Raw genomic sequence first — 21,692 nt, 5'->3', positions numbered from 1 at the left:
TATTAAAAATAGAACATTGTAATGATAGTAGTACAAGTCATTTATCAGTATTTGTTACTATATACCTCACATGGGAGTTTAATATTGTACTATGTGTTATGGTCCGCCTAATCATCAAATGCTCTGGTTGAGTCGTAAACCATTTGTCTATTTAACTAATTATTTTTCACTTAATTGGTGTACAACTTCCCACATTTTATAATGTTGAAGACAATTTCTGTTTTTTTTAATCTATATGAAAATTTGTAGAATTTGTCTTGTTGAATGTTAAAAGTTGACATGATAATGGAAATGAGAAAGAAAAACTTATTTTTTATTATTTGATTTAATAAAATAGTTTTGGAATAAAAATAGAAGTTAATTATTTTTACATTTATTATTAATACATAATATAAAATTAATCATTTTTAAGTGAAATATTATTAAATTACTGTATAATAAACTATACATATGTGTATAAACAATAATTTTATTTATTAAAAATATATTAATTTTTTAATAAATAGATAAAAACATTATTTATTTATTAAAATATTTTTATAGTTGTATATAATATTTTTTGATAAATATGTTTGACGAAAATTTGATTTTAATTTCATAAAAGTAAAAATACATTTCCAAAAGAAAGAGAAGAATTAAATAATTACCATGATCTCATTTTCATTCTTAACTTTTAAAAAACAAAAGAAATTTTAAAACCAGTTTTTGTTGTCATTTTTTATTTATTTATTGTGAATTTTTGTATGTTTTTCCTTTTCTAATCGAAAACCCACAAAACTAATAAAAAAACTATACAATTTTTAAATATGTTTATGTTCAAACAAATCATCTTTAAAATTAAAAAAAACAATTAAATTTTATTGTTCACACTTTTTTTTTGTAAAAAAAATATTTAATACCTCAAAGATAAATGACTCATACATATAGATTTATATAGATCGTAAATTTTTATTTATTAAAAAACATATTTAGAAATTTAATCTGTTTTAAATCATTTTTATAATTTTATCTTAAAATATTTACACTATATACCATTATAAGGTGAAATATTTACAAACATGCTATTTTATACTTTCTCTTTATAAGAGTGTTTTCCATATTTCTAAATATACCACCTTATTTTTTTTATTACCAAAAATACATACTCTCTTCTTTGTTCTTAAAAACCCTAATTTCTTTTTTTCTTTTCTTCTTCCATTAATGTCCACCACCTATCATCAAACTTCATTTTTCAAAGCACACAACAACCATTCTTCTACCGCCGCCGCCGCTCGTCCCCTCCACGCCGCCGCTGATGTGCCTCCACGTCCACGCCGCCGCCGCTGTACCCTCCACGTCCACGCCGCCGCCGTTGTTCCCTCTCGCTCAAGCCGCCGCTACTGCCCCTCCACGACCACGCCGTCGCTGCTATCTCCTCCACTCCGCTGCTATTTGAGTGTAATATTTTAAAATTTTACTTATATGTATAGATCTAATATTTATATGTGTAGATCTATGACTTGTGTGTATCGATCTATGATTTGTGTGTATAGATTTAGAATTTATTGTTGTATGTATAGATCTATTCAGTTTGTTTTTTGATTTTCAGTTTGGCTTCATCTTTATCTTCTCCGTTTTTCAGATTTGATATTTTCATTCTCAGATCTGATTTTTTTTTTTAAATACGGGTTATATACAAAATTAATGAATTATATACATATTATACACGTATTATATACCCAACATATATAAAATCTGGAAAAATCGAATTTTATATAAAAAATATATTTTTGTAATTATTTTTTAAAAAAATTTATTTTTACATTTATTTTTTTGTATTTCTGTTAAGAAAAAATGTATGTCGCTTTTTTGTAAATATTTTTATTTTTTTGGTATTTGTAAAAAAAACTCCTTTATCTTTCTAATTTCAGATGGTCAGGAGCGGAGCCCATGTGAAACTTGCCCAGCTAAAGTTTTCAAAGGGCCCATTATCTCAAATCAAACCAACAAAAAATCCACACGTGTGAGTACGTCTGGATTGTTTGCAAGTAGCTGACCAGACATTTTATCCATGTGGAGGTCCCCCTTTTAAAGGTTAAGCCGTATCATCAACGAAACTATAGTACTCCTGTAAGACATGTTCCACTGCTCTCACGCCACGTTTCACTTTTTTATTTGGTCGTGATGCAGAATTAATGGAAGCTCAGAGTTGACATTTGACTTTAACATTTAACATTCTGATTTGAGCCAATAGAAGTGCGGCATTTTGAGAGGCTCAGGTAGTCTTTATTCCACCGGATTTAAGTTAGCAACTATAAATCCCGCCGTCTTATCCGTACGGTATATACGGAGCATTTTAACCTGCTTAGACAGTTGCCGGTAACCTTTGGAAATGAAATAGAATACTATCCCACGCTCTTGCCCTTTGTTAACTAATTTCCGGAGTTGGTCACCAGTCATCAACTTTAATTTCTTTTAAACGTGGCCGAATGCCTGAAAAACTTGGCAACGGAAGGAGAAACCACACATGTGAAACAGTATGTTATAGATTATGAAAAGAAGTGACAAATTTTTTAGAATACAAAGAAATTATTAAACAAATTTTACAACAATGAGGTTTTTTCTTTATAAATGTAAAAATAAGAATACCTCGATAAAAAAATCAAGTTTCTGTGGATGCAATCAATTATAGCCCAAAAAAAAATTAATTGTTAATTTTAGTTTATTTTCAATAATCACATTTCAATTTAATGATCTATTGATAGAATAAATTTTTTTATCAATTTTTTTAGTTTTATCAAATGTGTCCTAATTTTGATACACTTTTTAATTTATAAATTAATTTTGATTAAAACTAAAAAAAATCAAACAAAGTTGACTTTTTTATATGAATATATTATTAAATTGGATAAATGACTTTATTTAAAAGCTGAAATTAAAAGTAAATCAAAGTTGAGTTTTTAAAAAATTTGATTAGAGTTAACAACGCTCGAACAAATTTGAAGTGACATTAGTAGTTAATTAACACATAATTTTAAAACGTTTAAAAAAGTTTAAAAATTTAAAATAATAGCAAGATATATAAAATTACAGATAAAATTTTAAATATAACCTTGTCAAATTAACAAAAAAGCAAAATTAATAGAACCCTTTGAGAAAATGCCAAATGGCACTACAGCCATCTTTGCATCAACTCAATATCTAATCGACACAACACATCCACTTTAGCATTAAAAGCTCAAAATCTTCAGCGCGTGTAAAAACAACGTAACAAACCCATAAAGAAAGCGCGTGAAAAAAGATAACCATCCACCAGGCTCAAACACGAAAAACGAACCAGTTCAAAGAAGGTTACCTGATGGCGTTTTGCTCGTGTACCTGTCTAAAACGACAACCAATACCAAAATAAAATAAAATAAAATTATAAACAAAAGAAAATTAAAAATTTAGGACAATACACACGGCATTGTATTTTCTTCTCCATTTCACATTTCTTCTTCCTCTTCAATCTCTCTCTATCATCTGAAACTCAAAACCCTAACGAAAAGCTGCAATTAAATTATTAATGGAGATTAGAAAACTAGGAGCTGTAATTTATTTAATTGTAGGAGTTTTAGCTTGGACTCCATGGCTATGTTCAGCTGGTGATATTGTGCATCATGATGATATATCTCCTAAACGACCTGGCTGCGATAACAATTTTGTTCTGGTATATATCGCTCACTAGCTTCACTTCTTTTGTTTTTTTGTTGTTGAAATTTTTGCTTTATTTTGTTTTGTTTTCTATTGTTACTGTAGATTTCTGTTTGCTTGCCGAGAAATTTTCTGTGGAAAAAGAAAATAGAAGAAGGAATTGTGTATTTAGCTTGTTAAATGTTTGGTTTAGCTGTTTTTTAGATTTATAAGATAATATTTAGCTTGACTGCATTAGTTAGTTGGTGATAACAGTTTTGTTTTGGTATATATTGCTTACTAGCTTCACTTATTTTGTGCGTGTTCTTTTGAATTTTTTTACTTATTTTTTTTTGTTTTCTATTGTTACTTTAGATTTCTGTTTGGTTGCCGAGAAAATTTTAGTGAAAAAGGAAAATATAAAAAGAAATTATGTATTTAGTTTGTTAAATATTTGGTTTGTCTGTTTTGTTAGATTAATTAGTTAACATTAAGCTTGACTGTATTAGTTAGTTAGTAGTTTAACAAGTACAGTATCGATAAGTAATTTTTTAAGCTTAGTTGATATATTTTAGTATTTTTTCATCTGTTTATTTAGTCAGAGAATTTTTGAAATAAGGAAATGGCGAGAATGGAATTTTTTTTTTCTCATTTATTTGGTGCTGATTTGGATTGATAAAATGATGTATGCACTGTCTATCTATGTGTGTTTGGTTGATGAGAATATAGAGAAAAATTCAATGCAGGGAAAAAATTTGTCAATATTCTGGTTTATGATCCTTTCAGTTACAGTAAAATAATTGTTCTGTGAGGAAAACCATTCCCTGCACTGTAACTTAACTGAACATTTGCATTTCCTGGGTCCAGTCAAATGAATGTATTCTGTATTCTCTAGGGTCAGATAATTTGGACATATTAGAAGCTAGAAATTTGATATTACTCTAACCTGTTGTTGGATTTTTAAAAAATTTCTAATGCTAAACGCTAGTTGAATTCATCAGTTATGTTATGTCTAGAGTTTCATCTGTTTCATCCTGTCAATTCTGCTCAAATATATGTTTCCTTCTATTTGAATTTTGATTTGATCCTGCTTTATGTACTAGGTAAAAGTTCCTACTTGGGTGGATGGCATTGAAGATATTGAGTATGTTGGTGTTGGTGCTCGCTTTGGTCCTACGTTGGAATCAAAGGAAAAACATGCCAGTAAAACCAAACTCATTTTGGCAGACCCTCCTGATCTTTGCAGTCGACCAAAAACTCAGGTTCTAAAATGATGTTCTGTTTTTCTTCCTTTCCATTGTCTAATACCTTAGTTTAATCATACATTTGACATCATTATAATTTGGACTACATTACCTCTTGGTAGCTTAATAGAGATGTCATTCTGGTGCACCGAGGTAACTGCAGCTTCACAACCAAGGCAAATATTGCCGAAGAGGCTAATGCTTCAGCTATTCTTATAATAAACAACCGAACAGGTGCTTATATCTTTGTCTTCTTTCTATTTATCTTTGTTCTTATTGTTAATTCTGTCTACCACTTGTTAAGATATCAGAGCGAGTCATAGAATCTTAATGTTCATAATTGCATATATAATTGTATGCTGGCTAATGGCTATACATATTATTTCTTAGGGATTTAGTTTGAAAACAACCCATTTGATTTTTCTTTCCTTGCTTTTAACTTCTCCGCAGAGCTTTTCAAGATGGTTTGCGAAGATAAGGAAAGTAATGTGAAAATAGGCATTCCTGCTGTCATGCTGCCGCAAGATGCTGGAGCTAGCTTGAAACACTATATAAGGAACAGCTCCACTGGTATGCTATTCACACTCTATCTGTATACCATCGATGAATAACAGAATTATATTATTGTTTTCATTGGTTTGGACATAAATTTTAAGAGAGATTTTATATAGTATCAATACTCAACAGATCTCGTGCATTGCCATTCCATATGTTTAATCCCCCTTCTTCAGTTTCTGTGCAGCTATATTCTCCACAGCGTCCTCTTGTTGATGTTGCTGAAGTGTTTTTGTGGCTCATGGCCGTTGGAACCATATTAGGTGCTTCTTATTGGTCTGCATGGAGTGCCAGAGAAGTCGCTATAGAGCAGGACAAGCTGTTAAAGGTCAAATTTAATGATTAAATTTAATAAGTCTTTAGTTGAATGTAATCCCTGGTCAACAAATCCATGGTTCTTTCAAGTAAAAGTGGATAAATTGTGCCTACAGGATGGTTCAGATGATTTCCAACATACAGAAGGTGTTCTTCCATCAAGTGGTGTTGTTAGTATCAACACAACATCTGCCATTCTTTTTGTCGTCGTTGCTTCCTGTTTTTTGATCATGCTTTACAAACTCATGTCATTGTGGTTTATGGATGTCCTGGTGGCTCTGTTCTGCATTGGTGGCATAGAGGTGTGTCTTTACTAGTTGCAACTAAACTATCCTCATCAGTTTGTTACATATGCATGTGAAACTTATGTAGGATTTCTTAATTAAGTTACTTGGTGTCATTATGCACTATTGTTCTTGATTCATGATGAATATTGAATCCTTCTCATGCTTACAGGGCTTACAAACTTGCCTGGTGGCATTGTTATCATGGTATGTTTATGCTTCGTCTTATATACATTTTGACTGCAACATCACTGTACAATTTCTTTATGAGTTTGATCATTCTTTTATTGGCACCGCTTAATTAGGTTTGTCACCGTAAACATGTGCTTATTAGTAGCCAATCATGCTTTAAACTTTTATCTTTTTCTCATTCCTTTCCATATCCATTCGTATGTGACTGGGGAGCTATAGTGGAGAGCCGGAGGCTTAATTTTATGCTAGAAGTATACCTTGTCTTTCCAGTTCCTAAAGTCTCAACAGTTTTCTCTTTTGGTGCAACTTCTTGTAATAATGAAGAAACTGTTCGTGAAATACAACTTAGTGGGTCAAAAACCACTTAAATTGATAGATCAAAACTTTTTAACTTCAAATTTCTGCTGAAAATTCTAGATTGGCTGGTACTTTCTTTTAACTCTTTTTATTGAAGGACTTTATATCCTCAATCTATCATTAAATTATCACATAATAATTCATACACTCTTTTTCACCTCTATATCCTTTTATTTATCTAACTATTGAATATATCTATATATATTAGAAATAATATTTTTTTATAATTGTGATTTTTTAATCTATTTATTTATACTTCCAATTATGTATATTTATGACGATAACTTAAAAATTAGAAAATTAATATTAAATATTTTTTAATGAAAAAAGCAACATTTTTAGTAATTAAAATTTTTCAAATAGATTATTAATTCAGCACTTAATTTTCTTTTAATATTTAATTTTCAGTTTATCAAATACCACATCTTTTTTTTCTTAAAACAGTAAAAAAAACATGTGATATATTGAGCTACGTAAAAGCTCATATAACAGACTGACCTATATAAATGCATGTATTTGGTTTTTTATTGTACTCTGCCATGAGTTTAGATTCAGATCAAATCAAACCGAATTAAAAATTCTATTATTTTCAAAATCAAACCAAATTGATTTTAAAGGAATCTTAAATGTTCCAAATCAAATCAAACTACTGTCTCGTTATTTTATTTTCAGAATTTGTGAAAGTTGTTCTGACAACTAAACCATGTATAGTTTCAGATGGTTTCAACATGCTGGAGACTCCTATATTAAAGTTCCTTTCTTTGGAGCTGTCTCACATTTGACCTTGGTTGTCTGTCCCTTCTGCATAGCATTTGCTGTTGTTTGGGCAGTTTATCGACGTGTTTCCTTCGCTTGGATAGGTCAAGACATCCTTGTAAGAAAGAATTGTAGCATTTTCTCTATTTTACTTCAATAAATATATATGTCATTAGTATTGTGGTCAGTAGAACTTAGAAGCATAATCCATTTTTGGCTCTGCCTTACCCTGCTACTTGTATTGTAGCTATATATGCTTCAAATTAACTAGCTTGTAGTACTAGTCCCTGTCCCGCATATCCTTGATATAATTCAGCTTTTTGTAAGAGTCCATCTAATTTGTTCTTCCTTTCTATCAATCAGGGCATTGCCTTAATCATCACAGTTCTTCAGATTGTTCACGTACCGAATCTCAAGGTGATCTGGCATTCTAGTCATTACTTTGAAAGTATTTTTTTTCTTTAGTTTCTGTTCCTTGAATTGTGAGAAACTTATCGTTCTAATATGGTTTGATGAAATCAGACCCCATGATTGAGCTATATATTGAATCAAAATCTAGTTCTTCGTCATACTAATTTAGCACACTTGAATATTTGGAGACTCAATTTATAAAATTATCCAGCTTTTTGTTGAAAAAGTTTAAAATTGACCCTTTAGCCTTTCTTTTGATCAAGTACTTTTACTTGCTGTTCTAGGAAAGCTTTCAAACTGCTAACTAATAGTTCTTTGAATTTATTTTCCTTGTCTTTTGGTCAAAAAAATTATGGAATCAGGTGGGAACAGTTCTTCTCAGCTGTGCATTCTTGTATGACATCTTCTGGGTATTTGTTTCGAAGCTGTGGTTCAAGGAGAGCGTGATGATAGTGGTGAGTATTTCATCTCTAGCCTAATTCCTAATGTTCTTTATTACAAAAGAAAGTTAAAACCTCCAATCTTGCCACTTGTCTGCAGGTAGCTCGTGGTGATAAGAGTGGAGAAGATGGCATTCCGATGTTACTGAAAATCCCACGAATGTTTGATCCTTGGGGAGGGTATAGCATTATTGGATTTGGTGATATCATTTTGCCTGGTTTACTTGTTGCGTTTGCATTAAGGTATGAGTTTGAAGCCTTTTAAACTGACTTGTATTTCATGCCTCAAACAAATGGATATACTACGACTCTCAAGTTTCATACGAGCCACGACACCAAAGATTATTACGTATGAACTGTTGTTAGCTTTGGTGCAGATATGATTGGCTGACGAAGAAGAGTCTTCGAACAGGATACTTTCTGTGGGCAATGACTGCTTATGGTTTAGGTATGATATACAATAAATATAGTTTGATAGTTAAATAGGTAATATAAAATCGTTTCTGGATTTCTCTGGAAATGCGTTGGAGTTCTTATGTATTTTATTAGTAACGATCCTTTGGATTTCATATTGCAGGTCTCCTAGTTACTTACGTAGCTTTGAATATGATGGATGGACATGGCCAGCCAGCACTGCTCTACATTGTTCCATTCACACTTGGTACGCCTTAATGACCTGAGAATGTGTGATCCCTACCAAAATTAACTAAAAACAGAATTGAACCAAAAATGGATATTCGATTTTTATATTATAATTTTTTTTAAATTCAGTTTTAAAATTTGAAAAATTGGAAAACCAAATAACTGAACCATGTAAATGTATCATTATTTTTTAAAAAAAAATACCATTGTTTTCATCAAAATAATACTTCTTTATATATTTAAAATTTTAAAATGTATAGTAGATTACAATTCAAACTAAATTTAATTTCTAAACTAAATGTCTTTACTTTCCCTTTTTCTTTTTAAAATTTTCAAAAGAATAATTATTTTTCTATTTTAATAAAATCACAAACCGAATCTAACCAAATTGAGTTTTGAACCATATCCGGTTTGGTTTTTAATCTATTAAAATATTGATCGAGTTTTAACATTTTTACTTTCATACCAAAAACTGTTTGCGCACCCCCAGTGATTGCGTTGTGGTTGCTTCTTTCTGATATAAATTATTGCATTAACCTTAAACTTCATTAAATTGTTTTATTTGCATACAACTACGAGTCATTGATATCTGATTTTTTGGCTGTCGATGCAGGCACTTTTTTGACGTTAGGGAAAAAGAGAGGCGACCTCGAAGCTCTATGGACGAGGGGCGCCCCTGAGAGGCCCTGTCCCCATGTGCAATTTCAGCCCTCCCAATCTCAATAACACAACTGTAGTTTATTAATTTAGGCCGTTAAGCATACAAGAAACAAAGCTGAGAAACCTCCCTAGTGTAAGTAATACGAGGAATGCATGATAATGTCTGTATTTGTATGTAAATCTCTAAACTTCTGCAGGTTCAAGATAATTTAGAATCTTTTTGACTAATAAAGCTACTACTTTACAAATCAATATGTTAGTCGATTTAGAATCAGGGGAAATACATTAACCTTTTCCTTTCACTTGAAAAAAATTAGTCATTAAATATTTAACTTAATTTTTTTTCCATATATAATCCAACTTGTTGAAAATATTATTTTTGACCTAATAAATAAGCCTTTTCTAAAGAAATGTTAATCAAAATTAAGATGCTATTCATGAAATTAAAAAAAATGATGATAAATGAAAAATTATCAAATTGAAATATATACTTGCAAAATAAGATCTTACTTGATATTTTTAAAAGGTTGGGCCATAAATGAAAAAGATCAAAAAGTAGCGGTTAAACCTAAAAAAAATCCCAGTAATTTATGATGTCAATCATTGTCGGCCGGTCTGCGTATGCCAATATATACAAAACCAGAAAGATGTTCAACTGCTAAACTGAAAACAAATGGCTGAATTATTTTTACCAAAACTCAAAAGAGAGTACATATAAAAACCAGCTTCATTCACTCTTCTTTTCCAGAGAATGAACATTTTTACTTTTTTGAACATAGAGCATGAACATTTTAAAATTATAAAGTTACAGCTAAATAAGCCCCGATATTCTCATTATTCCTATTTGATGATGATCAACACGAACAAGAAGAGAGACTAAGATACCGTGAAAAATAATACTCAATTACCGCTGACCCAAACCGAATGCAACATACAAGAAGGAAAAGGGAAAGAAAGACGCATTGCAGCAGTAGCTAAAGCAAGAGACAGTAATAAAAAGGAAATACTATTAAAGCCACAATCCTATTTGATGCTGATCAAACGTGAAAAAAAAAAATAGTAATATGTCCAATATTCAACATATTTAAGATAAGATTTATTTTGTTCAACCGGTGGTATATAATACCAGATCACATACATAAAGTTATACATACTCAAAATCACCAGTCATTTATAATTGCTATCCGTAAATATTTGTCACCTCATCAATTATTATAGAATACAAACTCCAGAAACATTTGTATCATCTTAAAAACTGTCTAAATCACTCATCATTCTCATCAAGCAGCCCGACATCTCTCTCAATCCAGATAATGTATGGTATGCAGAATGCGCAAATGACAACAATATAACAAAGAAGTAGCATGGAAGCAGTATCAATTAATGAGCAAATACACCTCTCATAAAGAAAAATTTAACTCAAACTAAACTTTCATAAAATGTCAACAATGCCTCTCTTTCTATTCCCCCTTTTCTCTAAAAAGAGATCAGAGAAAACGAAATTACCACTCACAAATTTATAAAAACTAGTCGATGAAAACGTATTTTCCATTTTATTATTTCGCTTAAAGTACAAAAGCCTACCCCCACAATCAAAATCGCCTCCTAAGTAGGCTCAACCAATTCTTGAACTTCCTTTTCTTTTTCAATTGGAAAAAGAATGAAAAATAATGTGAAGAAACTTACATGTGGATTCATCTCTTGTTGGCGCTACCAATAAAAGTGTTGGCATCTGGTCAAAATTGTTTCAGCATGAGCCGTCCTAATATATCCATAAAGCAAAATCATTTCTGCTCTAGATCTGGTCCTCTCCATCCAAACAAAGCATTTCATAAGAATGTGAGGGTGATGGTGATGGTGATGGTGATGGTGATGGTGATGATGATGATGATGGCTCAGTGGGTTGAGGTTCTAAAGCATAGCACTGGCTCTATTTGATAAATCAAAGGCATGTAAACATTTTATCAGATTCTTCATGCAAATACTTCCCCCACAACTCCATTTCTGAATGTTATGTTTTGGAACACTTGAAAACTAAACTCCTTTAAAAAAAGGGAAATGTGTCATCATTTCACACAAAAGTTTGCATATTTCATTTATCATAGCTTGCCATTCATCATTCAGCTAATCAATTAAAGCTGAGGCGAAAAACTTAGACGCCACCTTCTCACAGAGATTAATTGACAGCATTTCTTTCAACAAAATAAATATCCCTTCCGTCACATAAGGATAAAAAAATATTATTATTTTTGGTGTCCCATAAAGATAGAAAAAGTTTCTACTTAGAGATTACATTATTAAAATACCCCTATAATATTATCATATGCATTAAATATAGTGGATTTGATTTTTAAAAATTATCAATTCATAATGATTCATTTTAAAAACCTAACAGGATATTTTATTAAAATTTATAATTTCTTATTCTTTGTGAAACTACAACTTTTCTAATCTTTATGGGGAGGGAGTAATAAAGATGAGATTCCTATCTGCGACATACACTGCATGGTTTGAAACTTCAAAGTTCAAACCAATCACTGTGAATGCAGGCATATAATTAATGATATTGATTATAAAATCAAACCCTTCATCCTAAAATTGAAGGAAAAAATGTATAGGAAGGAAGAAACCTTATTATATTAAAAACGAGATGCACTACTGATGCAAAAAAAATACTCTAGCTCCAAAAATAGATCACAGCAAGAGTAACGTCAAAACCGTAAGGGAAAAGAACACATACTTCCATATCCTCCCAAGGTATTATTGCCATTAATTGCAAAATGGGGTGGCCTACTCTCTTGACTCAAAGATAGAAGTTCCTGCATTCTTTCAGGCCAATCTGAATTTAATCTCCGAGCAAAATCTTCCACCTCCCTGAGTCAAAAAATCAATGCAAAGTTTCTAGTTGGATTATTTTTAAGACAACACGTCATGAATCATGAGCTAAAAAAACATCAGCAATTCAAATTCACAACAAATGCACATACACTCATGTATGAACAATTTCTTTAAATGGATCAAAAGTTGCTATTCTACTCATCACTTGCAGTTTCAGTCTAGACACAAATAAGCATACATATAAACACAGCACACGTACACCAGCCATTCATATTCTTCAATAGTCCAAAACTTTATGCTCACCTATCAATTATTTCTTTTAGGGCTGGATCAATCTCATCATCAATATCACCATCATCAGATCCAACTTTTGGTGTGAGCATGTCCTCATCCACACCTCGGCGCTTTGGTGTCTCATTTGATTTAAACTGTAATTCATTATCTACATCAGTGCCATGGCATAAAGAACTGAGCCCATTTGATTCCTGAAAGAGATAAGAAAAAGCAATGTCCTGAATGAAACAAAGAGTAAGATGTCAACCAAGAAATAAACAATGGCAATTTTTCGAACCTTTTTATGCGGCTCAATGGATTCATCTGAAGAAGAGCACTTCTGCTGATCTTTTTTTCTACGGTTCTTCTTTTTAATCTTTGAAGCTTTTATTCCTTTGCTATCTATAAAAACGCGTCAACTAAACTTGTTTAGTTTTCCAAAGTTCTTGACTGACATTTTTCATATATTTGTCGAGTCAATGTAATAAATTGTGATGTGCAAGTATAAAAATCAACATTTTTTAAAAACAGCTATCAATTTAATTCCAGCTCTAATCCCCACTTCATGAAATTACCAGGCTAGATGCTAAGCTAACACAACTAAAATACATGTAATTAGGAAGACATGCCATGTTTCTTTTGCAACTACTAGATTGAGAAGGAAAACCTATCTGCCCAATCGACCTAGTAGCTTACTGATAAAAAAATTGCCAAGCCACAATGCTCATATAAGAAAAATGCAAAATGAAGGAAAGGAAAACAAACCTTCGCTGCCTCCATTAATAAACGATAAGAGATCATCAACTGAGCGGTCATCTGCATGTTCTTCTTGAGCCTCAGCAATCTAAAACATGAGGAAAATCTAGTGACAAACTTGTTAACATGAAAATAGAGGTCCTGCACTTGCGCTTAACATAAAATTGCATTGAGCAAAGAGAACTTATGTTTAATAGAAGTTAACATCGTAAAATACAGCTGGAAACTAAGGAATGATAACTAAACAGAAAAGTCATGTTACACCTTTAGTTTCTGCCTCTCTTTTATTTCTTTTCTCTTCTTCGCATAGAGTCTATTCAAAAGGCGGATTCGCAAATCATCTGTTGTGTTTTTTAAAGGCTCCAACTTCTCTTCCTACATGATTAAAATACTATGTAAATAACAAAATCAAACAAAACATAAATCTAAACACAGTTCCCAGAAGCATCAGACACCTCTGTAAGATCATCAGGTAAATGAAATATCTCACGTATCTCCTCAGGGGTTTTTCCTTCAATAATTCTTGCAAGAGCACGACTAGTAAGATCAACTAAAGGCTTAAGCTGGAGGCTGTCAGCTGCAGATGTCAACTCACATAGTCGTTTTGTTTCCATCCGGACAAACTTTTCATCAAAAGACTTCCGTTCCTACATAATAAACAGCCAGCATTGAGTGTTCCTTTCGAGGCATAGTTAGATGAAATGACAGACATCTTCAAAAAAAAAATCTCAAGGAAAAAATCAAGTCAATGAGTATGCCGAGCAACTAGTCAAAAACTCTTAAAACATCGCCACATGCAAGAAAGGCACATAAAGCAAAGAAACAGCAAAAGAAGATGCAGAGATGCAAAGAAACCTTATTAGAGCGACCTGGTACTTGATGAAACCTGCAGTAATCAAGAATTAGTCCCAACATGGCAGGATTGACTCGTTGTGGAAGTGGTATAGCATGGTTCTTGGAGGATCCAAAGCCTTTTTGTATTATTTCATGACATATCATGGGGCAAAACATGGCAACCTCTTGTTCCACTTGCTGAATTGAACCATCAGTTGTCTGGAGCCATATATAGGATTTCATCATCTGACAAGGCATGTAAGGAGCCAAAGCAGCTATGGGATTAGTCCTAATTTTAATGCCACAAACAAACATGAAGGGAAAAAAATGAGGCTAAAAGTAATCAATAAAGTAACATTCAGTTAAATCACTTGGTACAAATATGAAAAATGATGGCTGCTTATTTTTTATAATCAAACCGAATATCAATATACTATCTAGAAAAGCACAGCACAAGAATCCACCGGTACATATGTCCAAGGTGCATAACATAATATGACTTCAGGAGATTATCGACATCACTACCCAAGTCAAACACAAGATTGAATTGCGAGTTCGTGGGACTCTACGTAAAAGAACAATCAAATCAAACTTCTTCCTTTGGTCGAGGATGTAGCAACATTAAATCAAGAGCATCGTGTTTTATAACTCATAAAGAAGGCAAAGTAGTAACATCAAAATAAAAAGGGCTAGTTAAAACACCATAGAGAAACTAAAGAAGCATACCTCAGGTTTAGAGACTGCCATATCAACTTCCGACATTTAACTTCACAAAAGCAGCTTTGATTGTCCAAACAGCTATAGCCGGTAGACAAATGGAAAATCAATTGGAAGTCCTCAAATCTATACTAAGCATGATAGGCTACCAATTAGTTCTCAGGCAAATTATCTTCAACTTGAACCGTGAATAACACACCTTCTAACTGAAGAAACAATATATAAATCAGGTTCCACAATTTCAAAGAAACTTCAATAACACATACATAATGTAGAACACATAGATTATTTTTATTAAGCTATATTCAAATTCAAGTATTCAACCAACTCTTGATACACATAAACATTGCATAACAGCCTCAACGCCAAATACTATAAAGAAATAAAACCTTAAAACTAAACCTAACAGTGAAACATTACACAAACAAAGCAAAATTGAAAGTAAAAAGAGAATCTAATGGTTGTCTTAAACTCTAAACCCTAGGATCATAGACAATTGAAATCTAACCTCATTAAGCTATTCAAAGCTAAACAAAGCTTTACTATCTGGTAAATCAACAAAACTAAAATCAAAATAACCGAACATAATCTAAGAGATAAACATAAATCAAATTCAATTAACAGTAACAGTAACACAAGCAAGCTTAACAATAAATTAAAAATAAAACAAATACTAAAGAAATTAACATAGCAAGACCTCAAAACCAAACCTGACAGTGAAAGATAACACAAACAAAGCAAAAAATGAAAATAGAACGAGAATCTAACAGTTCTCTAAACCCTAGGATCATAGATAATTGAAACTCAACTGCATTAAGCTAAACAGAGTTAAAATACTGTCTGATAAATAAACAAAACTGAAATCAAAATAACTGAACATAACAAGAGATAAACACAGCTTAAATTCAATAAACAGTAACACAAACAGCTTGACATTAAATTAAAAACAAAGCAATATATCTCGAAACTAAACCTAACAGTGAAACATTACACAAACAAAGCATAAAATGAAATAAAAAGAGAATCTAATGATTATCTAAACCCTAAGAACATAGATAATTGAAACTTAACCTCATTAAGCTATACAAAGCTAAATTACTATCTGTTTAATCAAAAAAAAAACTAGAATTAAATTAACTGAACATAATTTAAGAGAAAAACATAGCTTAAATTCAATAAACAGTAACACAAACAGCTTAACATTAAATTAAAAATAAAAACGATAAATCTCGATAACAATCGAAGTAAACAGTGAATATAATCTGAAGAAAAACTACACCTGGCTGTACGGATTGTATAGAGTCAGAGAGAATGAGAGAGCGCGCGCAAGCTTGATTTAAAGATTGTGTTTGTCGGCGAAGCAGAAGAAACGAAGAAATGGATAGTAATAAATTAGAAAGAAACTGTGATTTTCTTTTCCTTTTTTCTATTTTTAGATTACGGGGAGATTTTTTAAATGCAAAAAAAGAAATATAAGTAAAATAAAATATTTTAACTTTTTAAGGAAAATAAAATATTATATAAAATTATTATGTGAACCGCGAAAGTTTGTTTGTCTACAAAGAGAGTGCGGCTTCGATAAAATGTCGTCGCACACTCGCACGCATACACGTGAGCCCTTCTTTTGAGGTTTTTTAGTTAAATTTGGACCGTGATTTGAAGTTTTTGTAGTATTTTTAAGATTTTAGTTTATTTTAATACTTTTCTTTGGCAATATTGTGAGAACTATTCAAAATGAGCTACTCCCTCCGTCCCAATAGAGTTGTCCACTTTGCCTTTATCACACAGTTTAAGAAAAACAATCATTTTTTATAGTTTTTGTAAAATTTTCCTTACTTTTCTTGTCATACCCCTATTTAATGTAGGGTCCACATATAATTTACTTTTATTAGTGGCCTTTAAATAGGGGTAATATAGAAAAATTAAGTGTAAAGTTAGTTATTCTTTGAAAGTGGATAAGTGTTTTGGGACAAAAAAAAATTTCAAAGTGGACAACTCTATTGGGAAGGAGGGAGTATTATTTTAATTAAATTAATTTAGTTTTTTTAGATACTTTTTTTTCATCCTTTTTTAGATACTTCTACAATACGGCAAATACCTTTGAACTGACCAGTAACCATAATGCTGATCATACAAACTACAAAGTACTAAGAGTTCCGCGCCACGTGTCCCTAATTAGTAAATTAAGTCCTAAACTGAGTATGAACAAACATCCATTCTTTTTTAGGTGCATGTCGAATAGGACAACTTTTCTGCTATCTTACCTTCAATTATATGTTCAAAATGAACGATAAACATTAAAAAAACATTGAGTATGTTCTATTTTACATACCGAAATCAAAAGAATACAATGTGAGAAATAGTTTCAGAATCAAAGGATTTTAAAATATTCTTCCCTATACTGGGAAAGAAATTGCTGATTTTCCTCGCAAATGATATGCAAAATATCCTAATTCATGGGCCGGACTTAACTCAGATTTTGGGCCGAAACATAACTGGCTTACCTCGGTGTGCATCATCCAACAAACCCGATTAAAAAATTAATTGAATTAAACTCGAAAATAATCAATTGAATTTATTCATCATAAACAACTAAAAGTAAACTAAATTGAACTGATTTTTATCTTTTAATTCAAATTTATTTTTACTTTCTTAAAAAATTATTCGATTTTAATATTTCTGTGTCGAACCAAACCGATCAATGGAAACCCTATGAAAGTTGGTTCAAGTGCAATAACAAAAGCAGCAGACTTAAATACTCAAAACATGAGCGGTAGGGTTGGTGGGAGCTGCCTCCAAATAAGTAAGAAACAGTACATGTGGAGGCCCTTAATAACCCCATTTAAGTCTACAAAATCATTAGTCAAGAATGAGACTTTGCCAGCTCTGGAAATTAGCTTGTCTTTGCATGATAATGATGGAACCCTGATCATTTGTACTCTGTTTTTATGTATATATAATTGATCCTACTATCATATTATTACAATTTATTGACTAAATTTTTATTTATTTTGTTTTAACTATTAAATTTTTATTTATTTCGGTTATTTCGGCTAAAATTACGTGCATAGCAGCTGAAATTTTACTTTTCTTTAAAAAATTGTTATGTATGCGTAAACATCATGACAAACTTTTAAAATAAAGCAAATTAGATTGTTAAGTGTTTTTTTTTTTTTAGAATTAGATTGTTAAGTGTTAAAATTGCTTTTACGTATATATTTTAATTTAAAAGATCTCATTTAAAATAAAATTAAGTTTAGTAATTAGAATAAAACAAGCTAAGTAAAAAAATCAAAACTTTATATTCTTAATCTTATGATGAATTACCCCGAATTTTTGTCTTCCTTATAGTTTTCCTATCCAATAAAGCAGCTCATTACTAGGTGGTCTAATCTAGTGTTGCTGACAATTAGTGAGAAAACTGACAAGAACCATTCTTGATAAGCATGTTTTCACAAAATTAATAATTCCACGCAAATTTTATAAGCAATTCCTTAATTATTTATTTTTCTTATATTTTCATATGAAAATAAAAATTCTATCATTTCTTTAAGGCTAATATTTCAGAAAATAAAAGTTTCCACCTTCTTGCAGATCCAACCTAAACTTTCAATTTCAACAATATCTTTTCCAATAAAGATAACACTGATTTTAATCAATTTTTTTTAATTATTCAATTCAATATGTGTTTGTTTTTGTTTTTGTATATTATCGTTGATAAATTCTGAACATTTGTATATTCATATGTTATTTTTAAATTTTTTACTTTATTGTCATAGTTTACACATTTTACTTTTACTTTTTTTTTTAATATATTGTGTCTTAATTCAATTGCATTTTCTTTTAAAATAGACTAAATTAGTTTTAAGGCTAGTGAGCATCAAAACAAACCTAACTGAAAAAAGAAGAGGTCTATACGAAATCAAGAATCTATAAGTTAATCAAAAGACTCAACAATACGAGATTATGTCTAATATGAAAAAGAAGGTATGGCCACCCAACTCACCTATTCAAGACTCCAACTACCTCAACTAATTTTAAAAGTAATTAATGTAAGAGACAAATTTGACAATAGTATGCTTCATTTCAGTGACGAATCTAGACGGTAATTTAAGGTAGGGCACAAATTTTAGTTCTTAGAATCTGAATTTTTGCTATAGATCCTTTGGTAAGTTGAGGTGCTTCATTTTCTTTGATTTGTTTAATCGAGGCATTTAATTATTATTTTTTCTTTTTTTTTCTATGGATATTAGCCTACCTAATTAGTCATAACATATCAGATGAGTATATTTCATATGACCAGGGTTCTTGTTTATTTACCTATTTTAAAGGTAATTCTTTTTGAATCAAAATTGGGGTAGGGCCCAGCACAGCCTGGCCCTACCCTGGCTCCGTCTCTGCTTTATTTGACTATACACACATTATAAAACACTTATTCCGTCCTGTTTAAAAAATGACATCTCTTTTTTATATATTTTATCATATTTTCAGCATTATTCTAAATGGACTATTCTCTTGTATTCCTTTTTTAGAACTAATAAATTGTAAACATAATTAATCAAATTATAAAATGAAAAATAAACAATATTAATTAGTATGATCATTTTAATTCATGTATAGAAAATATATGCTTTTTTTTTTATAAGAGAAGAGGGCCGAAGCCAGGAGAGAAGCACTAAGGGCTTCTATACATGCGGGGGATGGATACCCCGATAATGTCATCAGTCAGGAGAGCATTAATATCATCAGGAGTTTTATCATGAAGCAGCAACCCAACGCTATGGGAGAATCTGAGATTAGCCATATGGTCGGCGCAGCGGTTGCCTTCTCTGTGGATGTGACGGATGGAGATATTCCAATCTTGGTTGATCAGATTCTTGATAGCTCTCCGGATGCGAGTATTGGCATTAATTAAGTTGTCTTCGCTGTTCAGACTATCCACTCCAAGTTTGCTATCCATCTCCAGGATCACGTTTCTAAAACCGCGGTTCCAAGCTGTTTCGAGCCCATCAAGCGCGCCCATAACTCAGCTTGGAGAACGGAACAGCTGCCAATGTGCCTGCTGAAGCCAAAGACCCATTCACCGCTGCTGTTGCGGGCTAAACCACCAGCTGAAGCCATGTTGTTCGTGAAATCCCTAAATAGCTACCTTAGAGGGGGGTGAATAAGGTTTAGTGAGTAATTAAAATTTAGTAGGAGTTTAAGAGAAGAGAAATTGACACAAGCAATTTAGAGTGGTTCGGATTACAAACCAATCCTACTCCACTACTCAATCAAGGATTGAGATTTTAGAATTCACTAATGGATTGTGCTTTAAAGCTAAACACAAACTTTACAAAAGAGATTTCCAAGAGATAATCTCAAACTCACAAAATGTTTTTCTAAGGATAAACAAAAACCTACAACACTAATAATTGAATCACAATGATTAATCAATCAACAAAAGAGGTAAGCAATCAATTAATTGATGCACAATAAATGTAGAGAGAATAAATTGAATGCTTGAGTATATGTTTTGTTGCTGGAGTGTCTAACCTCATAAATGAGGTAGACAAGGGGTATTTATAACCCCAACAACAAACCCTTGAATCTTCTAGAAGAAAACTCAAGTTTGTGCTGAAAAGCACCCTGTCGCGCTCGTGATACCTATATCGCGCCCGCGATATTCAAATGTCAGGAATTCAACCAATGGTTGAAGGCCACTTGTCAAGCAACTGATGGAGGGCTCTGATATAGCCGTTGGACCTTCAACGTTCATATTCATCGCGCCCGCGATGTACGTGTAGCGCCCGCGATACATTTGGAAAACCAAAGCTGTTTGATGAGTGGTGTATCGCGCCCGTGATGTTATGTATCACGCCCGTGATGGAAAAGGGATCTCGGGCGCGATATGCTACTGGAACTAGTCGGAATATGGAATTTTCGATTCTCGCTAGAAAGCTCCGATTCGACCCGGGATGGTTTCTATATGTTCCTACACACTAATAAACATGATTAGGCTCTTTAAATTGATTGTCAAACTCAAAATTAGGGTTCAAATGGGACTTGGTCCAACAATCTCCCCCTTTTTGATTTTGACAATCAATTTACGGAAATGGCTAAGTTTGTGGGAGTTCAAATGAGTTTTGGCTCCCCCTCACTTTATGCACAAGAATTTTTAAATAAATCTAGACAAGCATAAAGTAGATACGATTTTAAAAGCTTAGTCATTTGAATAAAAGTTGCACTTTTTGAGAGATATGAAAAAAAAACTTTAGAAAGGCAAATATCTCTCCCCCTTTGTCAAGATCAAAAAGAAGTAATGGCATATAAAAAAATCGGAAGTGCAAGAAATAGAAATAAACTCAATTATAAACAAGGATTCATAGATAACCAAGATAAAAACCACATTGAAATTAGGAAATAAGGACAATACAAGGCTTACACAAAAGACATTAACCATATATAGGCATGTAATCCACAACTAGGTAGGATTTACAAGGCATTGTTGACAAGGTGAAAAATGCAAAAAAAAATTAAAGCATAAAAAAAAATGCATGAAATGGATGAAATGCAAATGATCAATCCTCTTCTTCAATGTCATTGAAATCTTCTTCCTCAAGCACCGGAGTATGAACCGGAGAAGGCGGAAATTGAGCATCGAAGCGGTTCCGCAAAATGCCAAAATCGGACCGTAAACCACCAAACTCCGTTTCCATTCTCCCAAAGCGATTTTCCAAATTGTTGAAACGGGAATCCACATTTGTTTCCAACAAGTTCATACGTCC

General features: G+C 31.8%; 3 protein-coding genes across 7 annotated transcripts; 2 read left to right on the top strand and 1 right to left on the bottom strand.

The window, feature by feature from the left end:
* The first annotated feature begins 1,069 nt into the window (after positions 1 to 1,069).
* LOC126654075 (uncharacterized) lies at positions 1,070 to 2,584 on the top strand. The gene is made up of 2 exons (XM_050348121.2): positions 1,070 to 1,437; positions 1,911 to 2,584. The coding sequence occupies exons 1-2, from the start codon at positions 1,201 to 1,203 to the stop codon at positions 2,004 to 2,006; spliced, it is 333 nt and encodes a 110-aa protein (XP_050204078.1). The 5' UTR covers positions 1,070 to 1,200; the 3' UTR covers positions 2,007 to 2,584.
* Positions 2,585 to 3,421: 837 nt separating this feature from the next.
* On the top strand, positions 3,422 to 9,759 carry LOC126687271 (signal peptide peptidase-like 4). Its single transcript, XM_050381767.2, has 14 exons — positions 3,422 to 3,688; positions 4,755 to 4,913; positions 5,018 to 5,129; positions 5,346 to 5,465; positions 5,627 to 5,778; positions 5,882 to 6,067; positions 6,222 to 6,256; positions 7,310 to 7,472; positions 7,718 to 7,771; positions 8,128 to 8,220; positions 8,306 to 8,448; positions 8,583 to 8,653; positions 8,783 to 8,866; positions 9,461 to 9,759. Exons 1-14 carry the CDS (start codon positions 3,545 to 3,547, stop codon positions 9,571 to 9,573), a joined length of 1,629 nt encoding a protein of 542 aa, XP_050237724.1. The 5' UTR covers positions 3,422 to 3,544; the 3' UTR covers positions 9,574 to 9,759.
* A 1,151-nt stretch (positions 9,760 to 10,910) lies between these two features.
* Positions 10,911 to 16,359, bottom strand: LOC126688115 (SKP1-like protein 21). 5 transcript variants are annotated; one of them, XM_050382706.2, is made up of 10 exons: positions 16,205 to 16,359; positions 14,935 to 15,131; positions 14,230 to 14,454; positions 13,830 to 14,021; positions 13,639 to 13,749; positions 13,384 to 13,462; positions 12,917 to 13,020; positions 12,649 to 12,830; positions 12,248 to 12,381; positions 10,911 to 11,549 (listed from the first exon to the last, which is right to left on the bottom strand). In XM_050382706.2, exons 2-10 carry the CDS (start codon positions 14,968 to 14,970, stop codon positions 11,542 to 11,544), a joined length of 1,071 nt encoding a protein of 356 aa, XP_050238663.1. In that variant the 5' UTR covers positions 14,971 to 15,131; positions 16,205 to 16,359; the 3' UTR covers positions 10,911 to 11,541. The 5 variants fall into 5 exon arrangements, with proteins under 5 accessions (XP_050238663.1, XP_050238659.1, XP_050238662.1 ...); XM_050382702.2 differs by having other exon boundaries at positions 10,911 to 11,437; XM_050382705.2 differs by having other exon boundaries at positions 10,911 to 11,308.
* Positions 16,360 to 21,692: the final 5,333 nt, after the last annotated feature.

This window comes from Mercurialis annua, linkage group LG6, assembly GCF_937616625.2.
Source record: "Mercurialis annua linkage group LG6, ddMerAnnu1.2, whole genome shotgun sequence".
Classification (NCBI taxonomy): Eukaryota; Viridiplantae; Streptophyta; class Magnoliopsida; order Malpighiales; family Euphorbiaceae; genus Mercurialis; species Mercurialis annua.
The sequence above is the reverse complement of the archived record's forward strand: the minus strand, read 5'-3'. Positions and strand labels throughout refer to the sequence as shown.

Bases quoted from the DNA above. Each gene is read 5' to 3' on its own strand.
- LOC126654075 (XM_050348121.2), top strand. From the start codon at position 1,201: ATGTCCACCACCTATCATCAAACTTCATTTTTCAAAGCACACAACAAC. The intron at 1,438-1,910 runs GTAATATTTTAA...TTCTAATTTCAG, and splicing joins CACTCCGCTGCTATTTGAGT to ATGGTCAGGAGCGGAGCCCA.
- LOC126687271 (XM_050381767.2), top strand. From the start codon at position 3,545: ATGGAGATTAGAAAACTAGGAGCTGTAATTTATTTAATTGTAGGAGTT. The intron at 5,466-5,626 runs GTATGCTATTCA...CCCCTTCTTCAG, and splicing joins TATAAGGAACAGCTCCACTG to TTTCTGTGCAGCTATATTCT. The intron at 8,654-8,782 runs GTATGATATACA...TTCATATTGCAG, and splicing joins AATGACTGCTTATGGTTTAG to GTCTCCTAGTTACTTACGTA.
- LOC126688115 (XM_050382702.2), bottom strand. From the start codon at position 14,970: ATGTCGGAAGTTGATATGGCAGTCTCTAAACCTGAG. The intron at 13,750-13,829 runs GTGTCTGATGCT...TTAATCATGTAG, and splicing joins TACCTGATGATCTTACAGAG to GAAGAGAAGTTGGAGCCTTT. The intron at 13,463-13,638 runs GTGTAACATGAC...CTCATGTTTTAG, and splicing joins AAGAGAGGCAGAAACTAAAG to ATTGCTGAGGCTCAAGAAGA.